Source organism: Ostrinia furnacalis, unplaced genomic scaffold (assembly GCF_004193835.3).
Source record: "Ostrinia furnacalis isolate ACB-3 unplaced genomic scaffold, ASM419383v2 OfSCF1172, whole genome shotgun sequence".
NCBI classification, from domain to species: domain Eukaryota; kingdom Metazoa; phylum Arthropoda; class Insecta; order Lepidoptera; family Crambidae; genus Ostrinia; species Ostrinia furnacalis.
Genome location: NW_021131411.1, coordinates 1,534,017 through 1,552,383, shown reverse-complemented (window position 1 = coordinate 1,552,383; position 18,367 = coordinate 1,534,017). Strand labels below are relative to the sequence as shown.

Below are 18,367 nucleotides of genomic sequence, written 5' to 3'. Positions count from 1 at the left end.
TCGATGCGATCTGCAGGTATCGCGGCTCCACAAGTTTAATCTAGTTACCGCACCAATACTCGGAGTAGGGAAAATCAGTCGGTCCGCGCAAGAGGCACAGAGCGCATGCCCGGCCCGCGCTCCCACGCGCCTGCGTACTCCAGACCTTACAATCCACGTAAAACACTCGATGGTAATCCTAAAACTAGGACGGGACATGTGTCGTAGTGCATGAATGCCACTCAAAGCGTTAGGATAGGGGCCAAATTAGATTTAAGTGTTTCTGATGTGCAAGGTCGTATCGTCGGTGTTCCTGCTGCTTCTCGTGTCCCTCGAAAGTCGGGACTGCATCGCCAGTGCACACAATGATCCCAGAATATTGCTTAGCTCGTAAGTATATTGTGACTCCGATAACGCAAATATCGAGTACAATTTATCAGACTATCGCATAGATTTAAGCACAGTATTCAATTAAGAACAATACAATATCCTTTTATGTTATCAATTTCATTGACATAACGAAAATTGGGTACCAGGAGTAACCATTGTGATATCAATACAACTTTGAATAGTAATGTATTTGGACATTTGACTTCTTGTTTGGAAAAATGGAACTAATCAAATTAATACTACTGTTTCTGAAATGCCAATTTGTTTGTAGGTAATGTTTATGAAAGCTTATTATCATAATTCAAAGATTGACATACCTAAACTCAACTAATGAGTGAATTCTATCATTGCACTAAGTTCGTTTTTATTTACTTAGTTGCTGTTATCAAATTAATTACATGTCGTCATCAGAAACTAACAATCTTTCAGAATTACAATTTTTAAGGTGAAAATCTATATACTTAACTACTTACTCGTACCTATTTAAAAAGTTAGAAAGTATCTTACTTATTCAATATTTTTATGGACATTCTGAGTATTGCTTATCACAGCAAAGTTTTGAAAATAATGCTTTTTACAGCGTGCAAGCATGGGCGGTCAAGCTTGGCACAGAATTATACCATTTCGGCGAGTTTATTACAAGAAAAAAGGAAGTGCAAGATGTAAGTTAACATCCAAAACAGTTTTATAATATTTATTGAACTTGCATTATTTTAATGTTGATAATTTTATTTTTATGGCTTTAGAGTTTCAAATCGGCTCAAATTGAGTCTCGAGATGGTGAAAAGCTAGTTCAAAGTATGTCTGATGATATACGCGCGATGATGGAACTCAAGATAAGCGCTGTCAAAAGAATAGTAGAAGCAGCAGAGAATATGGCCTTTGATAAACAAAATGAACCAGTACCTGAAGATTTCCAATTTTTCAACAGCAAAGAAATGGATGATCCATACGACGAACACGCGATCACGACCACACAAGAGCCAGAATTCGTTTTTGAAAATTGGGTCGTGAGGCCACCGACTAAGAACGCTCATATGCATAACAATCCGCACTTTTCCGATATCCCTGTAAATATTAACTTCAGCAGTGTCCATATTCCAACAAATGTTTATGCTTGGGGTAAGAAACATAGAATAAAATTAATTGTTAACTAATTGACATAATAGGCTAATAGGCCTAAAAAGTGTAGACTAATATACAATATTTTGTGTTTTATAGCACCAGAAGTCATAAAAGGAATTCATTGGTCAGAAGGATTAGACACACATTTTATAAACAACTACCAAAGTGATCCGACGCTATCATGGCAATACTTCGGCAGTTCTACTGGGTTTATGCGACACTACCCAGGTAAGAACAGACAAGTGCTCGTAATTTGTTTGCTAATTAGGAGCGTATTTCGTAATTATTTTATCAAATAATTTCAATTTCAGCGTTAAAATGGAGAGCAGATCCTGTCGATATTTATGACTGCCGAACAAGAGCTTGGTATATGGAAGCCGCAGCAAGCCCTAAGGATGTAGTAATTCTAGTAGATAGGAGTGGTTCTATGACTGGCCAACGGCGTGACATAGCTAAACATGTCGTTACTAATATTTTGGATACTCTTGGCAACAATGATTTTGTAAACGTGCTGACGTTTGCTAATACTGTGGAGGAAATAGTACCTTGCTTTGAAGACTCCCTTGTTCAGGTTGGTTAATAATAATTAGCAATATTTATCTTAAAATAAAATTTATCACGGATTTTTAAGTTTTAATGAATAATAAACTTTTAGGCGACCTTGGGAAATCTTCGCGAGTTGAAGTTAGGTCTTGACAACTTCGAAACGACGGAGATAGCAAACTTTTCAGCAGCTTTGACTCGTGCGTTTGAGCTTTTGGAAATGTATAGAAATAATAGCGGCGGAGCCAACTGCAACCAAGTAAGCTAAAATACAGTTAGATATTATCAAATTATTTGTCAAATCATCGGACAATATACCTACAATGGGATGAAATTGTTTTAGGCAATCATGCTGGTTACGGACGGCGTCCCATATAATTACAAGGAACTGTTCGAGAAGTACAACTGGAAGTACGATACTCCTGTGAGGGTGTTCACGTACCTGATAGGGCGTGAGGTAAAGGTAGTACCATTCCAGGTATTACTGTGTGTCGTAGTCATTGTGCGACCTGCATAATGCCTTCCCTTCGAACTTACCTACCAGTACACCTTGAATGTGGTACTCTTCTTGTCTATTGTCTATTTCTCTATTTTTGTCAAAGCCAACGTGCATGTAAGTGGTAAAGTCTCGGATTAAACTCTTTCTTCCATCTTCATAACGCTTCCGCTTATAGTGTTTAGTTTTTTGTAGATAGTTTGGAATGTTTTGATTAGTGTTGGTTGTAGTGGTAGTATTGTGTCGTCCTAATTAATTGTTATGATATATAGATCTGTAAATAGGTTTTTATATTATTTCAATTTATTTTTCAATATCAATTACAAGATATAGTAGGCCACTAATGAAGGCGCTGTAATTGTTATTATTTAGATTTTGATTTCTGAAATAGCCTTTTCTTCACGAGGCAATCGATGAACATCATAGTCACGATTAAGGAATAGGCGTCTCACATCACAAGCACACGTTCACTGGCAGATATTTGTGGGTTTGGAGAAGTAATTTGTGTGAGATGGCTGTAGGTGGCCGACGTGAGAGAAGTGAAGTGGATGGCGTGCGCGAATCGCGGCTACTACGTGCACCTGAGCACGCTAGCTGAGGTGCGGGAGCGCGTGCTAGAGCACGTCAATGTGCTGGCACGCCCGCTCGTGCTGCAGAGAGAGAAGCATCCTGTGGTCTGGACCCCAGTTTATGCTAACGTAACGGTACGTTTTAAGAATCTGGAACCCACGTTAAAGTTTACAAAACAGTAACATACACCTCACTATACTATCTACTTTTTTTCCAGGACCCAAAAGTTGCTGACTATTTATGGGATCAGCGAGAACGAGCTGAACAGAAGGAGCGTTTCATGAGTCAACGGCGGGATAAGAATCTTTTCAACTCAGCACAAGAACAAGATAGGCGATGGAGAATTACCCAGGTTTGAAAGATCTGTGCAATTATTTAGCAGGCATATCTGCTAAGAATTTTGCAGAACTTATTTTCAAATGCTTTTGGAAAATTTGCAGATGAAACAGGGTCAGTATAGCGAACTTGGAAATTCCCAGTATCAATTGATGACCTCAGTTTCGATGCCAGTTTACGATCTTCGTCACAACGAGGTGTGTATTATGCCAGTCACGTAATTTAATAAATGTATATGTGTTGATATACTTATAAGTCCCCCAAATAAATGAAAGATAATTCGGGTTGTTTGAGAAGGAGAATGTTGTGAGAAACCTACTCTTCTAGTTTTGTTTATTGGTGTTCGTCTAAATTTATTGTCCGTTTATATTTCATTTTCCTCTTCTCAGCTAACTCGATTAACTATCTATGTAAAGTCTTTTCTAAATTCTAAATTTCTGATTGTGCATGCCCAAAAACAAACCTATTGTTTATTTCAAGAAGATTATGTTCACAGATTGGTTTTACATTTTCTACTAATTGGACGTAAGCCCTGTCTCTTCTTATTTACTTTGAACTGAATCTATCATCTATTTCTTCTTAAATTTTTAAAATATCTTTTTAATAATACTCCGTTTTGTTTGATGGTTTCCCCTCAGAACATCACAGAGAATGTACTGATAAATGAAGCTTACTGGGTATCAGTTACAAAAGAGGTACTACACTTAGAAAGTTTTGATGATTTAATGTAAAGTTTTGCAAGATACAAGAGAGTTTTTATGATTTAGTTTTTTGGATTTCAGTAACGGTAAAGTCTTATTTGGCCCCGTTAGCGATGCATCTGTCCTCGACAGACGAGGACTGCGCCCGCGCGGCCTCGGTCGCCAGACTGCCATGTGTTGTTCAACCCTTATGGCTTACTGTAGTATTGTAGTTTTCTACTAGATCGTAGGCGTAGACCACTAGGGTGTTATGATAAACTTTTCTATCAATTATCAAATTAATTTTTCTATGCAAGAGTTATGATCTATATTCCACTACACACACTATCTAATAAAATAAATTATTTTGCCTGAATTTAGTGATGTCTTCGTAGAGACATTTTGAATTGACTTGTACAACGAGAAGTAAATGTAAATATTTTTGATGAGTATCGTGCCGCCCGACATATGACTCGTATGGGGCTTTTGTTACTTGAGCATTTGTTCAGTTTAAAGTTTTATCTTCTTCAGAATGACAAAACTTTTGATATTACTAAACATTTTAGTGTAAATAAAGTTTTCTCTTCCGAAGAGAGAACATTATGATTTCTAGTGCAGTTACTACAATGCATTTATCTATATGTTATTACGTTTTATTGCATTCGTACGTCCACAACCAATCGCAGTCCGTAGAGGAGAACGGCCAGAAGGAGGTAGGCCCATGCTCTCATAGATTACTACAACTCGGAGATGGATGTGTGGCGAAGGACGATCTGGGGGCTTTTATTGGCAGAGTGGCACTTCGATCAACACTACATTTGCCGTAACTACTTGATACTAACACAATCAGTACTTTCATACCTCTAACAGCCAATAACAGTCAGCATGATGAATTTGCTTTTGACTCTGAACCAAAGATTTTTTTGCTATCAAATACTTGTTGACAAAATTATATGGGGAAAGTGGGGATACAACTGCATTGTATTATCAGTCATTAAACTTGTTTCTTGTTTGCCCTTGTACTCACTAACTGCAAATGTCGACAGATTCTTGCAAGGATCCAAAGGCTACTAAAGGCCTCTATCTACAACAGTAACGGTAGTGGGTTAATAGAATATAAAGAGTAGAGTTTTAATTTCATATGATTAAATTATGTAATATTTTGAGTAGATTTTGCTAGAACCTGTAATTATGAATACAATAAATTAGAAACCTCTTAAAACGTAGTTCTATATGAAATATAGAACTTCGCCTAACGGGGCGTAGATGCTAAATATAAATTGTTGCTAGAGAACTAAGCAAGAGTTACATAATTATTGTAGCGTTTTAAGATGGCTATTACAGTGCCAAATAACATGATCGAGTAGTTAGAATGATTTTGACTGTTTATGGATAATAAACTTGTATATTAAGTCATGTATTTTAAATTGTCATGAAAAATGTTTGGTACATTTTTTTTAGATTAGCATTAATATCAACGTAGAAAATAGTTTTAATCAAAAATAATAATGCAATAAGGAAGAAATGATTTTATTAACTTAAGTTACATGAATTATGTACGTTTGTAGAGTTTTGGATAAGATGTTTTAATGATTTTTAAATATTTCAGATGCGTATAGCTAGACTATTAGGTGTGGCGGGAACTGATGTCCCATTATCAGAAATACAAGCTCTCATGACTCCTTACAAGGTAACACTACTTTCTGAGGACTTAGTGTGAGTTTTTATCAAACGTGCTCACTAGTGAGCGCGTCAAAAAATGACTTTTAATGTATGCTAGGGGCCTAGCGGGAAACGTTCAAAAACTAAAATAATCACACATTTTTTAAACGCGCTCACTGGTGAGCGCGTTTGATGTAAACTCACACTCAGCCCACTGCACTGGTCTATCTACATAACATTTGATGTAAGTTTTACCCAATTATTATTATTTCCAGATTGGTGTCAACGGTTATGCTTTTATAGTAACGAATAACGGATACATACTGATTCATCCTGATTTACGGCCTGTGGTAAATAAATATTTTATTTCGGACGTAACTAAGTATTTTGTTTGTTTGTTTCTCAATTTTTGATGTAATCTATGTATTCTTTACAGTTTCAACAAATATTGAAACCCAGTTATAACAGCGTTGATATGATCGAAGTAGAACTTTTTGATGACGACAGAGGGCCAAGGAATTTCAGCAAAGAATTGACTGCGGTAACTATTATTATCACACATAATATTAAAAACTGTCTGTTAGTCAACCATATTATGTATTCGGTTTCAGAAGACATTTGTGAATTAAAATTAACCCAAATATTTCAGCTCCGAAAAGAAGTGATCGATCAGAAAACGGGTAAAAAAATGATGAATACAAAGTACCACATGGACGACATGGTAAGTAGAGTGATATAAGAGTAGAAGAAAGTATTCAGAAAATTATGTGAAAATCCGAAAGATAAAGACTTCGACAATACTAAAATGAAACGAGTTTGCATATTATGGCGAGTTCGTGTCCGAGAATCAACTCAAAGATTTAAAATACCTAAATACAAGCCTTGATGTAATTTACAGACGACGACATATTTAAGCATCTTACTCAATATACATAGTTGCAATAGGACTCAATAGGTGCCTATTTACATAAAAAATGTATAACCTAAATGTATCAACCATGGTCGACAGAAAAGGGTGTCCCGTGGTAAGAAGCACTACTACTGGACTGGCATCAGCGACTCACCCTTCACTCTGGTGGTGGCCATCCCAGAGAACTACGGCCGGCACCGCATCACACCGCCGCCTACAGATGACATCCACCGCCTCTCGCTCACATCCAAGAACATTTCGGCGAGGCAGTACTTGTCCGACAAGTGGAGCGTTCACCCTGAATGGTAAGAGAAAAAAACTGAACAGAGCTAACAGTTTATTGAAAAAAAAAAAAAAAAAAAGTTATTAATGTGTTACTGGCTGGATACAAACGCTAGAGTCCGGTAAAAAGTTGCTTAAAGCAAGGTTGATTCTGCTAGAGATCATATCAACGCGGGTGATGATATCGATAACATAAATAGTTACTTACATAAACTCCTGGTATCGTCAACACACTAACATATTGCGCAAAATGAAGCTTATATTGTAAACTTGTCTCTTACAATTTCCAGGCTATACTGCNCACCCTTCACTCTGGTGGTGGCAATCCCAGAGAACTACGGCCGGCACCGCATCACGCCGCCGCCTACTGACGACATCCACCGCCTCTCGCTCACATCCAAGAACATTTCGGCGCGGCAGTACTTGTCCGACAAGTGGAGCGTTCACCCTGAATGGTAAGATGAAAAAACTTAAAAGCTAGCAGAGCGTATTAAAAATAAACTAGTTAAACAACGAATTTAATGTGTTACTGACTGGATAAAAACTTTGGAATCCGATCTAAAGTTGCCATAAGCAGGATTGATTGTGCTACAGATCAAATTCAAATTTAATTATTTATTGCTATCCCACACGTTAAATAGGATGTTCAAAATTATGTAGGACAGTATAGACCCTGTCAATCAACGTGGGTAATGCTACTGACAACCTAAACTCCTGGTATCGTACTATTGGTCAACACACTAACAATAAAATATTTAACAAAATGAAGCTATGTTGTAAACTTGTCTCTTACAATTTCCAGGCTATACTGTCGCCACTACGAGCGTAACTTCGCGACCGCAGAAGATGAGCTGCTGTATTTCCTCGAACGCGTGGCCAAGCCGGGCTGGAGGTGGCCGGCCAAGCCGCGCCCACCGGAGCACCACAAGAACAAACCCGGACACGAGCGACATAACAACGGTAAATAGACTTTATGGGCATGCAAATAAAGTATTAAGTTCGCAACTTCGCCTCTGCGGAAGACGAGCTGCTGTATTTCCTCGAGCGCGTAGCCAAGCCAGCTAAGCCGCGCCTGCCGGAGCACCACAAGAACAAACCCGGATGTGAGCGACATAACAACGGTTTGAGAATTTGTTCATGTGTGCATAGAAAAATATTCTGGTTCCAAATAGAATTGAAGAATGGTTACACTAAACTCTTCAAACAGTCTACGTGCGATAAGGCGTTCTTCGTCACATAGAGAAATATTGGGGGCTTGTAATAACTTATGTATTACTGAACTTCAGATTTAACACTGAAATAAAAACGTTGATGTTAGCTACAAAAAAATTCACCTAATGGACATCAAACCCTTTGATTTTACAGGCACTCCGGACGCCAATGAACGCAATAAGGTATCGAACAGCACACCCAGGAATGAATACTACTGTGAGTGTTATTTTCATGCAAAGGACTATATCCAGTAACATATTATTATAATTTTTCAACAGGCAGATAATATTTTATGATGATTTTATGATTATTTTCTTTTTAATTTTTCCAGGTGACCACGGTTTGATGCAGGCTTTAGTTTACGATGCCAGGAACACGGCCTGGTTCAACAAGACGATAGAGAGCTCTGCGTCTGATGACAAAGCGTAATTTCTTACTTGCTTGCTATCATAAACGATAATTAATACTAATACATAATATGAATTAGATTTTGACATTAGGACATTTGAAGGTAAAAAAGCATTGAGCACACAAGGTTAATAATATCTCCTCCAAGTAACATTAAATTTTGTAAAAGGATAGTGCCAGGGTCTGGACCAAGTGTTGCCCAGAATCAACCCATAGTGCATTTTGTTCCTCAGGCCTATACTAATGTGTAAACCGAAGTGCACTGAAATCTATCCCTGGAGTTAAGAGAAAAAAAGAGTTTTGTTTTGAATTATTTACATACAAAATATCATCGATGTATACGTACTACGCATTAGATTTCGCGATTGTGGCATTAAATAACACTCGCTATGTCGAACTGAAACCATATTGCACCCGTACACGTTGCTTTAGTGCGATTTAGACATTCTTTATAAACGATCTAGCGCTGTTTTAATTGTTTGGTAAGCTGAAAAAATTCATTATTTCCAAAATTAAGCAAGAAGTTTTAGTTTTCTATACTTGTAAAAAATCAATTTATTGGTGTATTACAATCGATTATTGAAGTTATTGTAAGCTAAAACTTCTATGGGAACAATTAATTTTTGTCAAGTAACCAAACTACTGCAACAGCGCTTGATCGCTTATAAAGAATGTTGAAGTCGTACTAAAGTAAGGTGTACGGATGCAGTATGGTTAAGTTCAACATAGCGAGTGTTATTTAATGCCAAAATGGTGAAATCTTATGCGTAGTACGTATACATCGATGATATTTTGTATGTAAATAATTCAAAACAAAACTATTTTTTTCTCTTAACTCCAGGGATAGATTTCAGTGCGCTTCGGTTTACACATTAGTATTGGCCTGAGGAACAAAATGCACTATCGTTTCATTCTGGGCAGCACTTGGTCCAACTTCCTCCATGTATCCATGTATGGATGCCAATTTGGCACTGTCCTTTCAAATATTATTTGCCTTAAATTCATACAATATTTTTACATCTATTTCGAGTTATGATAAAAAGTCGATTGATAGTGAATCGTAATGGATAGGTATTATAATGTTAATTAATGCATGTAAAATATTGGTAACCTTTGCACAAGTCACTTACTTTGCACCGTTTTATGTTACGTTCCACCTGGATAGCCCATTGACTAAAGTGATCGGATTATTGCCGAGGTAAAGTACTACGACGACCACTACGTTGTTGCATGATTGTTATTAACTAATTATTGAAAAAAACTATGTTAAATGTTAAAAATATTTAAAAGAAAAATGTAAGGTACCTATATACCACCGATTAAACGATTGGTACTCGAATTTGGCCATTGAGTTAAATGAGCTTTAAAATCAGAACTTTTATTTCTATCTTCTATTACTACTTATAATAAAACATGAAATCTAGCTACGTTATTACGATTATACGATAGGGTGTTTCTCGACCTAACTAATACTTACAAGCGTCCGGGATGGTATGTATTACAATTATTTAAGAGCTGCTTTTGGATAAGTAAGTATAAACGTAGTGCGATAACATTTTAAATATTAAGAGAGGTGATGTCGTGATTTGTACTAGGAACATTTACAACGTTTAATGTGGCTCTCGCTACCATGATTACCTCCTGAAAACCCACAACGAACTTGACATACGCATTTGTTAACTTTTTTTTTGAAACATTGATGAGATAAATTAAATATTGGGTCTAAGCTCGCGTGAACTATTCTTAATGTTGGTCAGTGGTACTGACCGAAATCCTTTTAGTCTAAGACACCAAAACATTAAACTAATAATGGTAATTGTTGTCTTAGGGCGGAGTTCATTCAGCGGTTCGGACACATCGTCGCGTTCCTGTCGACCCACAGCGGACTGACCCGGTGGCAAACACATCCAGCCAAGGACCAAGATGACAAGTAAGTACCTATTGCACATTCGAACTCCTTATTTGTGAAATCGTAACATTCTGAATATGTAGCTACTGAGGATATAATGTGGTATGTAGGTACTATGTACCTACTTGTAAAAATAATCAGACCAAAACATGTTGTGACAATGTATGGTTAACTTTGACAGGCCTGAATTCGGAAAACAGTTCCCGCGTTCTATCGACGAAGTGTGGTATCGTCGCGCCGTGGAGCAACACTACATAGACCCATTGAGCTACGTGTACAGTGTAGTTATGAACACGGATAAATTCCCCTTGAACGTGAGCCAGGCCATGATCACGGCATCACACGCGGTCTTCCATGGAGACACGCATAGGAAGGCTCCCGCAGCTGTCGTGGGCTTTCAGTTCAAGCATGAGAGACTGAGCGAGTGGTTCGAGAATATTACTTCTTCAGTAAGTACTCTCTTCTTCTGTCAGTAACATAATAACTGTTTTCTTTTAATTTATTGCACAATGATAGACCACGGACTTACGTTTCTTTCAGTGCGAACACAACAAGGAATGTGTAACATGTTTAAGTGAAGGTTGGGACTGCTTCTTAGTGGACAATAACGGTTGGATAGTAGTCAGCGAAGATGCTAAACAAACTGGACAGTTCTTCGGGAAAGTAAGTTTAATTCTCAATAACATTCGTAAACGGAAAGACTAAGAGCTATGGTGATTTGAAGTTTTCCTCAATGGTTTATTGTAACTCCTTGATGTATCAATGTCATCTATCGTTACTTTTATTCCACAGATTCGTCCAGATATCATGTCCAAGTTGATAGAAGAGGAAGTGTACAAGGCCGTGCATATCGTGGACTACCAAGCAGTTTGTTTCAGAGAGAGAAAAACTACTAATTTCGCATCAGTTTTAACAACGGTTATATTTTTAACACGCTATTGTAATTTTTATTCTGTCTAGCCAATTTATTCTGATTGGTAATCAATCCAGAATGATGATGTGAGGCCCCATTTCCGCCGTGGGCGGCATTCTATTTTTTGCATCTTGTTTATTGGCGATCGTAGTTCAATAGTAGCGTTCACATGGCCGTAAAAAAACCAAATCCTGGATCTCACAGTCTAGGAAAAATAGGATTCGTTTGATCATTCATGATTGAATATTTCAATCAGATATTCACTCGAGCGTTACGCAAATTCGGAATGGCGGAGCATGCAGCGGGGCGTTCAACGGCATTAATTAAGCGTTCAATAATTGACCAATCAGAAACGGCTCTCAAAGGAAAGTGTCATTACAGGAATGATCGGTGAATTTAATAATTATAATGTGTAAATTGTGTAAATGCTTTATCGAAGAAACACATAGGTATAATAACCCACAACATACATAGAAACTGGTAACAACGCCTGAAGATCCGAAATGTGTAAATGTAGCTAAGCATACAGTATTTGCTGAATGAATTGAGTTTAAGGCAATAAGGGGTCATCTACATCGCGATATAAACAGGATGCAAACTATTGCGCAGCATTTGTAAAATCTTTGTAGAATTTCTGAGTTTGGGGAATGGTCCCTGATTTGTTTGATTCTTACAGCCACTAGAAAATATGCGGATGGTAATGGCATGGATCCTAGCGAGTGCCATCTGGCTCTACAACTCCATCGCCGTGACCGTCGCCCAAGCTTCAGGTTACCCTGCTCTGGACTACGGTAAGAAATTAAACAAGAGGACATGGAATTGTAGCTTGTGTAGCTAACTACAACTGATGAAAGAAATGAAAGTGTAATTTCTGTTAATACTTAGATAACTTGGCTGAATGTTTTGAATGGAATATAAGCCTTATGCGATGTCAGCATGATTTGTGAAATCGCATGACGACAATCTTCTCTTAAACTTGACTCGAAATTATTATCAAAATTACACATTTTAACACACGTTAAGAAAAATCAACCGATTCGAGCAAACAACAAAATACCAAAAATTGTTTATCACTGAACACTTCAGTAAGCAGTAGATAGAACTAAGGAACCCACAAAGCAATAAATGGAATAATGCAGCTGCTCCACACAGTAAAAAGCACCGAAACGAAATTAGTAGTTCACCAAAATTCAACAATGGAGTCTACAATTGGTCGTAGAATTTAAAACTAGTAGTAATGACTCCATCTTGTTTTCAGAGTATGTTACACCCACTGGTGAGTCATAGAATGAGCACAGTAGTCTCTTTCGTAGACACTTCAGCAATTTTTACACTAAATTTGTAGTTTAGGTATGTGCATGGTTTATTGAGCATTGACTTCTAGGATTAGAACGGGGTACACTATCAATCATCATATGGAAGAAGGGAGATTCATGGATACCATACGACTAGGTATATTAGATTTCGCTTTATACTTACTTTAATAGAAAATGTAAAAAAGGATGAAAGATCTCTTGAGACTTTCTTGAATTGACATGTCAAGAATGCAGTCCAGTTTCTTCTTCCTCTAATTAATATTTGTTTTGTACTTAGTTACGTTAATGTTTAAGTAGATTCAGCTTATGGGACGAAATAAGTAATCAAACTATATTGATGCGAAACTTTAATGCCACGAGGTAATTAATAAATAAGACCTTTTAATTATGCATCGCGGAAAAACTGTAATAAACAACAACCAAATGAAGAAGTACATACTAAATACTGCATGAACCTTTAGTTATCTCTAAAATTACAACAAACATATTTTTATTCAAATTTCATCACATTTATAACATGCCTTTATGCAGGCATGTTATAAATGTGATGAAATGTTTTTCAGCAGTGTAAATGGGCTTTAGATTTTTTCTCTTAATTTTATCTAACCTAACTAAACAATAGCCATATAAACGATAGTTTTGTATAGTCTTTGTAAGTAGCTATTGATTTTGTTATGTACTTAAACGAAGGTTTCAATGCATTCTTTTATTTTTTCTGAAACGCGTCAGTAGGTTATGAAATTCTTAAAATTACTTAGTACTACCACTTTAGGTCCACCGTACATCATCATTAGCCTCCGATTCTCCAGTAGTGGACATTACCATGGAACGGCATTAATGGTTTGTAAGAATATTTATAAATAGAGGTAGGAAGATAGGATGAAGAACGCGTTTCAGATTCAGCTTGGTCTAGTTGCATGTCTTTCCCACTATAGTATAAGGCGCAACATTTTTATAATTCTCAGTCATGCATGAGTTCTCGCGGTTTTTATCTAAACTTTTATTTCCAAAACAGCTTACCAGAGCTACGAAAACGATGAAGAAATGTACGAATACTCTTCGAGGCCGCCTTCAAAAGGGCAAGAGAGGGATTTTGAGAAACTTGTTCTGATAAATAGGACAAGACCTACTCCGTGCGACCGAGAAATGTATCTTTACCAGCTTGAGTACAGCAATTTGGATGACAAACTCAACCAGCCAGTGGCCAACTGTGAGAGGCCTTATTATGTGCAGTTAGTTAATTATACGAATATGCTGATGATAGTGGTGGACTCGGTCTGCCCGAAAAGGAGAGGGGCCGATCATGTCGATCGATCCGACGGAGGTGCAATACAATGAGTCGCTGCCGTGTTTGAAACACATGCACCCTCTGTATAGAAAGCAACCGACATCTTGCATCAGGAATCATACCGAAGTGAGTATGTTTACATCAATCTAAACTAACACAAATTAACATATGTATTTATGTACCTACTGTAGATCAATTAGACACTTTTGAATTAGAGATTTTGGGTTCAATTTCTATGTGGAAAACTAACAATAGGTATAACGTTGTGTATTCGTCCCTAGTTCGATTAAGACATTGTATACGGAAATGTTATTTCTTGATTGAAATCCGTCCGGTATTTTTTGTTTATTTCTGTCTATGAATTTCGAAAAATCAAAACGGTTGTGAAATAATGTTCGTTTATTTTCAGGAAAGTAATATTGATATGTGCGGGCGATGCAGTTTGCTTCAGCGCAATACGGTTTGGCTCTCGCTGATCTTCATGCTTCGTTATTTTTAAATCGTGAATACAGAGAAACATTTTAATTTACCATCATCAAAGAATTTAATATTTTACAGATTTATTAAACTATGAAATGTTGTTTAATTTTTATTGTTGCATAGCTAGTACAGTTTATTAAGCTGTTACATGACATGAAACATCTAGTCTTTATTACTTAGAAATGATAAATATTTTTTAGAATAAACTAGAAATTATACATGTCATTCCTACATATCGTAAAAATAATAAATTACCTTATTAAAACAATGTTATTTTGTTGATAAAATAATTTATTATAGGATGCTCCAAAGGTGCCACAAGTAGAAGGCATTTCATTTTCATATCAGATGTCACATTATTCTAAATTTTAAAGAATTTTATTTGAGCTAAATGTGAGAATGAAGATTTAAAAAAAATATTAAAAAAGTTAAGCATTTTTATAAGAATTGGCTTTTGCATTGTAATTTGAACAATAAAATTATCTCAACTTTGTTAACTTAAATATTTAATTAAAAGGTGTAAAATTGATTTTATTACATTTAATCCGTCCTAGAGTTCTTCAATGTTTAATTTGGAATCAAACTATACAAGCTCAGGGCAAGCAGTAAGATAACTTTAAACAAAGTAATTTAAACAATAAATTGTATCATTTATTTACAGAGTTCTTTATTTATGAATGTGTGTTGAATGGAAATTATCTACTTGTAAATTATATTAGAATTTAGTATTTTGAATCTCTTGTCTTTATGTGGAAACTAGAAGTATCAGATTATATTTGTTTTAAATATTCAAATGTGATTCATTAATTTGGTACAAAATAAACTACATATTGTACATAACATGGTTTTATTAAATAAATATACTAATGAATAATATTTACAAATGAATTATAACAACTTACATTAATTAACCGCTGCCTTCATATTTTTTGGTGAATTCCTGGATCTCTTCAATGAGGGCCTGATACCGCTGCTGCTTGAGCAGACTTTCTTGGAGCTGTTCAAGCTGTTCTCCGCCCTCCATAAAAGTCTTAAGGCTGTGTAGGGTGCTGCCTCCATCTCGGTGTTCTGTTACCCTGTCCTGGGGGTAGTTGTATGTTCTAATTTTTTCATTTCTGTTGCCTGACCCAACCTGAAACAAAAGAAATGAAAATTCATAGTATTGCCTTAAGCACTAATGCACTATCACCAGTAGTGTAATTTTACAAAAATGTGTTAGAGAAATTGTCCTGTATTAATAATGATTATTGTAAGTGAATATTAATGAGTGAATAAAGAATTTTAAAAATCTATCTAAAAAGATAACATACCTGTGACTTCCTCTGTTGCTGAGTTTTTGATGTTTGCTCCTCCACCTGTTTCTGAAGAAGGACAGTTCTTAGTTTCTGCATTGCTATTTCTTTGTTTTTGATTTGTGACCGGCCTTCTTGGCATTCCACCACTGTGCCTGTCGGGACATGTATGAGTCGAACTGCACTGTCTGTAGTGTTCACATGCTGACCACCTGCACCACTTGCTCGTTTCGTTTCTATCGTTATATCTCTCTCCGGAATGTTCAACTCAATTTCAGTAGGCTGAGGAAGAACTGCAACAGATACTGTGCTCGTGTGAATTCGTCCACCCTTTTCAGTAGCTGGGATTCTTTGAACGCGATGCACTCCTGCCTCCATCGACATTAACTCTGGCACCCCATAACCACTTATCAACATCGACGCTTTTCTAATCCCTCCTATATCTGATTTTTCAAAAGACGCGATATCCACTTCCCAATCTTTGTAGTTGGCATAAGATTCATACAGCTCAAAGAGTTCTCGAGCAAATAACATCGCTTCTTGACCGCCGGCACCGGCAGTGACCTCTAATAGGATACCTCCTTCTGAAAGATTAGGCTCTAGCAAAACCGACTGTAATTCGCTGTCTATTTCCTTTATGCGTTTGAGATATATCTGCGCCTCCTCCTTAATCATTTTCCTTACTTCCTCGTCCTCATTTTCCTTTTTATTAAGCTCCTTTAGAGATTCTATGCTGTCATACAAAGTGATTCTTTGATCAAGAACATTGACGATTGGTTTAATCTCATAGAGCCTCTGATTTTCCTCTGCTGACCGTCGAGATTTGGTGTGAAGTTCATCGTGTTCAAGCATTAAATGTTTCAAGTACTTCTGGACAGCAGGATCTGATAAATTCACGGCATTTTGAGAATAACATTTACGAAGTAAAGAAAACTTTTCAACATTACACAATGGTCTATTGAATAAGTATCTCAAAAGCGACATGATGGTTTTTCAATTTTAAGTTCACTGTACTATTATTAACTGTTTAAAACGAAATAATTCCAATTAAATTGATTTCAAAATAACCTGAATCCTTTCGTTTGAGGTTGAGGTTCACAGATATGGATATCTGTGTTGAGGTTACTTTCTGGTAAACGTCAATAAACTGTCATTACTGTCATCTGTCAACACAGTTTTTTATTCTACTAAAAACCGTTTCGCTTATTCATTGCTACTAGACAGAACTTAAAATTATATTTAAATAAAAAAATTAAAGGCATGATAAGAGAAAATAAATGTATTATTGAATTAGATGACAGTATGCTTAAATGTTTTATTTTAAGTTAAAATTGTTAAATATTGTCTGTAACTTTTATTCCAAGTAGCACAAAATAAAGACAATCTTAAAAAGCGCCATCTACATTTTCGATCCAAGTTTAACTAGAGACAAGAAGTTCATAAATAAAACATAGATGTCATTGTAAACCCTTTTGTTTGGTCCAAGTTGTTTGTTACCCTAGCAATCCAGCATGAGATGAGACGATGATGAAATAAAATAAAAACAAAAAACAGTCACCAAAATTAACGAAAATATTAAAACAAATGAATAAAAAAAATATAGGCCCGTCAGCATTTTTTTTCAAAAGTTGATAAAAAGTCATACTTACTTAGGTACTTATTTATTACCTCACCTAACCAGCCTGTATTTACTTAGGATAAAAAAGGGTTAATGAACAACTTAAATTAGACATAGGGAAGAAAAAGAAACGAAAAAGGGGAACAAGCTCTGAATGAAGCAGAGATCTAAAACAGAATAATTATTATTTAGAGTATTATATCGGAACTTGGAACTAATTTTTCTGGTGTTACGAAGTCACGGTAATTTGGGTAGCCCAAGTGATGCTCTACCTCTGGGGTGCGATGGTGAGGGACATCCTCGTGGTGCACCCTGGGCAACGTCCGCGTGGTCTGTTCACGCGGGCGGATAACTTCTCACCTGCGCGGCAGGTCTTGTCAACTCGGCAGGCCTGTCGGGCAACCCGTAACCCACAATTGAGTGGGCCAGGGGCCGTCGAGGCATTTGCCTGGGCCACGATGCAGGGGACATCTTTAAAAACCCCCACAGGTGGGGGTTGGCGGGGCGTTTGCCCGGGCCCCATTCTTTGGAGGGCCGCTCTCGGTACTTCTCTGATCAGCAGAGCTGACTGAGCAGCGGCATGGAGCAGACCGTAACCCGCTACGGCGGGCCGGGGGGGTCCTGTTGTACCAGGGCCGCGAGGAAAAAACCTCTTTAAAAAACTTTCATAGCGCTCGTGAGCGCTATGAAACCGCTGGAAAGGGGTTTCTTTGTTCAACAATCACGTCGAAACTAATAGACGCAGACTAATAAATTTACATTCGTTTTGTAGAATAGCTCAAATACTAAATACAATGCAAAAAAAACATACTTTAATGACCTGGTTTTTCTTGTGTTGGAAAATGACTGAAAAAGAAGTGAAAAAAGTCATGTATTTTTCTAATTAAATCCATTCTTACTCCCTTAAAATGTATAGAAACTTGTACCTGTTTTCTACTTCTACTAATAGATAATTTTA

General features: G+C 36.8%; 2 protein-coding genes across 2 annotated transcripts; one reads left to right on the top strand and one right to left on the bottom strand.

Annotated features, from left to right (window-relative positions):
- The first annotated feature begins 59 nt into the window (after nt 1-59).
- stj (voltage-dependent calcium channel subunit straightjacket) lies at nt 60-14,898 on the top strand. Its single transcript, XM_028302947.1, is given in 28 exon segments — nt 60-369; nt 950-1,031; nt 1,116-1,491; nt 1,591-1,722; nt 1,806-2,065; nt 2,150-2,296; nt 2,381-2,494; nt 3,055-3,237; nt 3,321-3,455; nt 3,544-3,636; nt 4,078-4,134; nt 4,806-4,832; nt 5,729-5,809; nt 6,057-6,131; nt 6,218-6,322; nt 6,431-6,502; nt 6,791-6,996; nt 7,776-7,933; nt 8,339-8,401; nt 8,517-8,610; nt 10,422-10,523; nt 10,684-10,951; nt 11,043-11,165; nt 11,295-11,420; nt 12,092-12,206; nt 13,747-14,021; nt 14,023-14,145; nt 14,429-14,898. Coding segments are annotated over 28 exon segments (3,786 nt in total). The 5' UTR covers nt 60-265; the 3' UTR covers nt 14,519-14,898.
- A 262-nt stretch (nt 14,899-15,160) lies between these two features.
- Nucleotides 15,161-16,869, bottom strand: mRF1 (mitochondrial translation release factor 1). The gene is made up of 2 exons (XM_028302948.1): nt 15,810-16,869; nt 15,161-15,631 (listed from the first exon to the last, which is right to left on the bottom strand). Exons 1-2 carry the CDS (start codon nt 16,773-16,775, stop codon nt 15,407-15,409), a joined length of 1,191 nt encoding a protein of 396 aa, XP_028158749.1. The 5' UTR covers nt 16,776-16,869; the 3' UTR covers nt 15,161-15,406.
- Between the last annotated feature and the right edge of the window lie 1,498 nt (nt 16,870-18,367).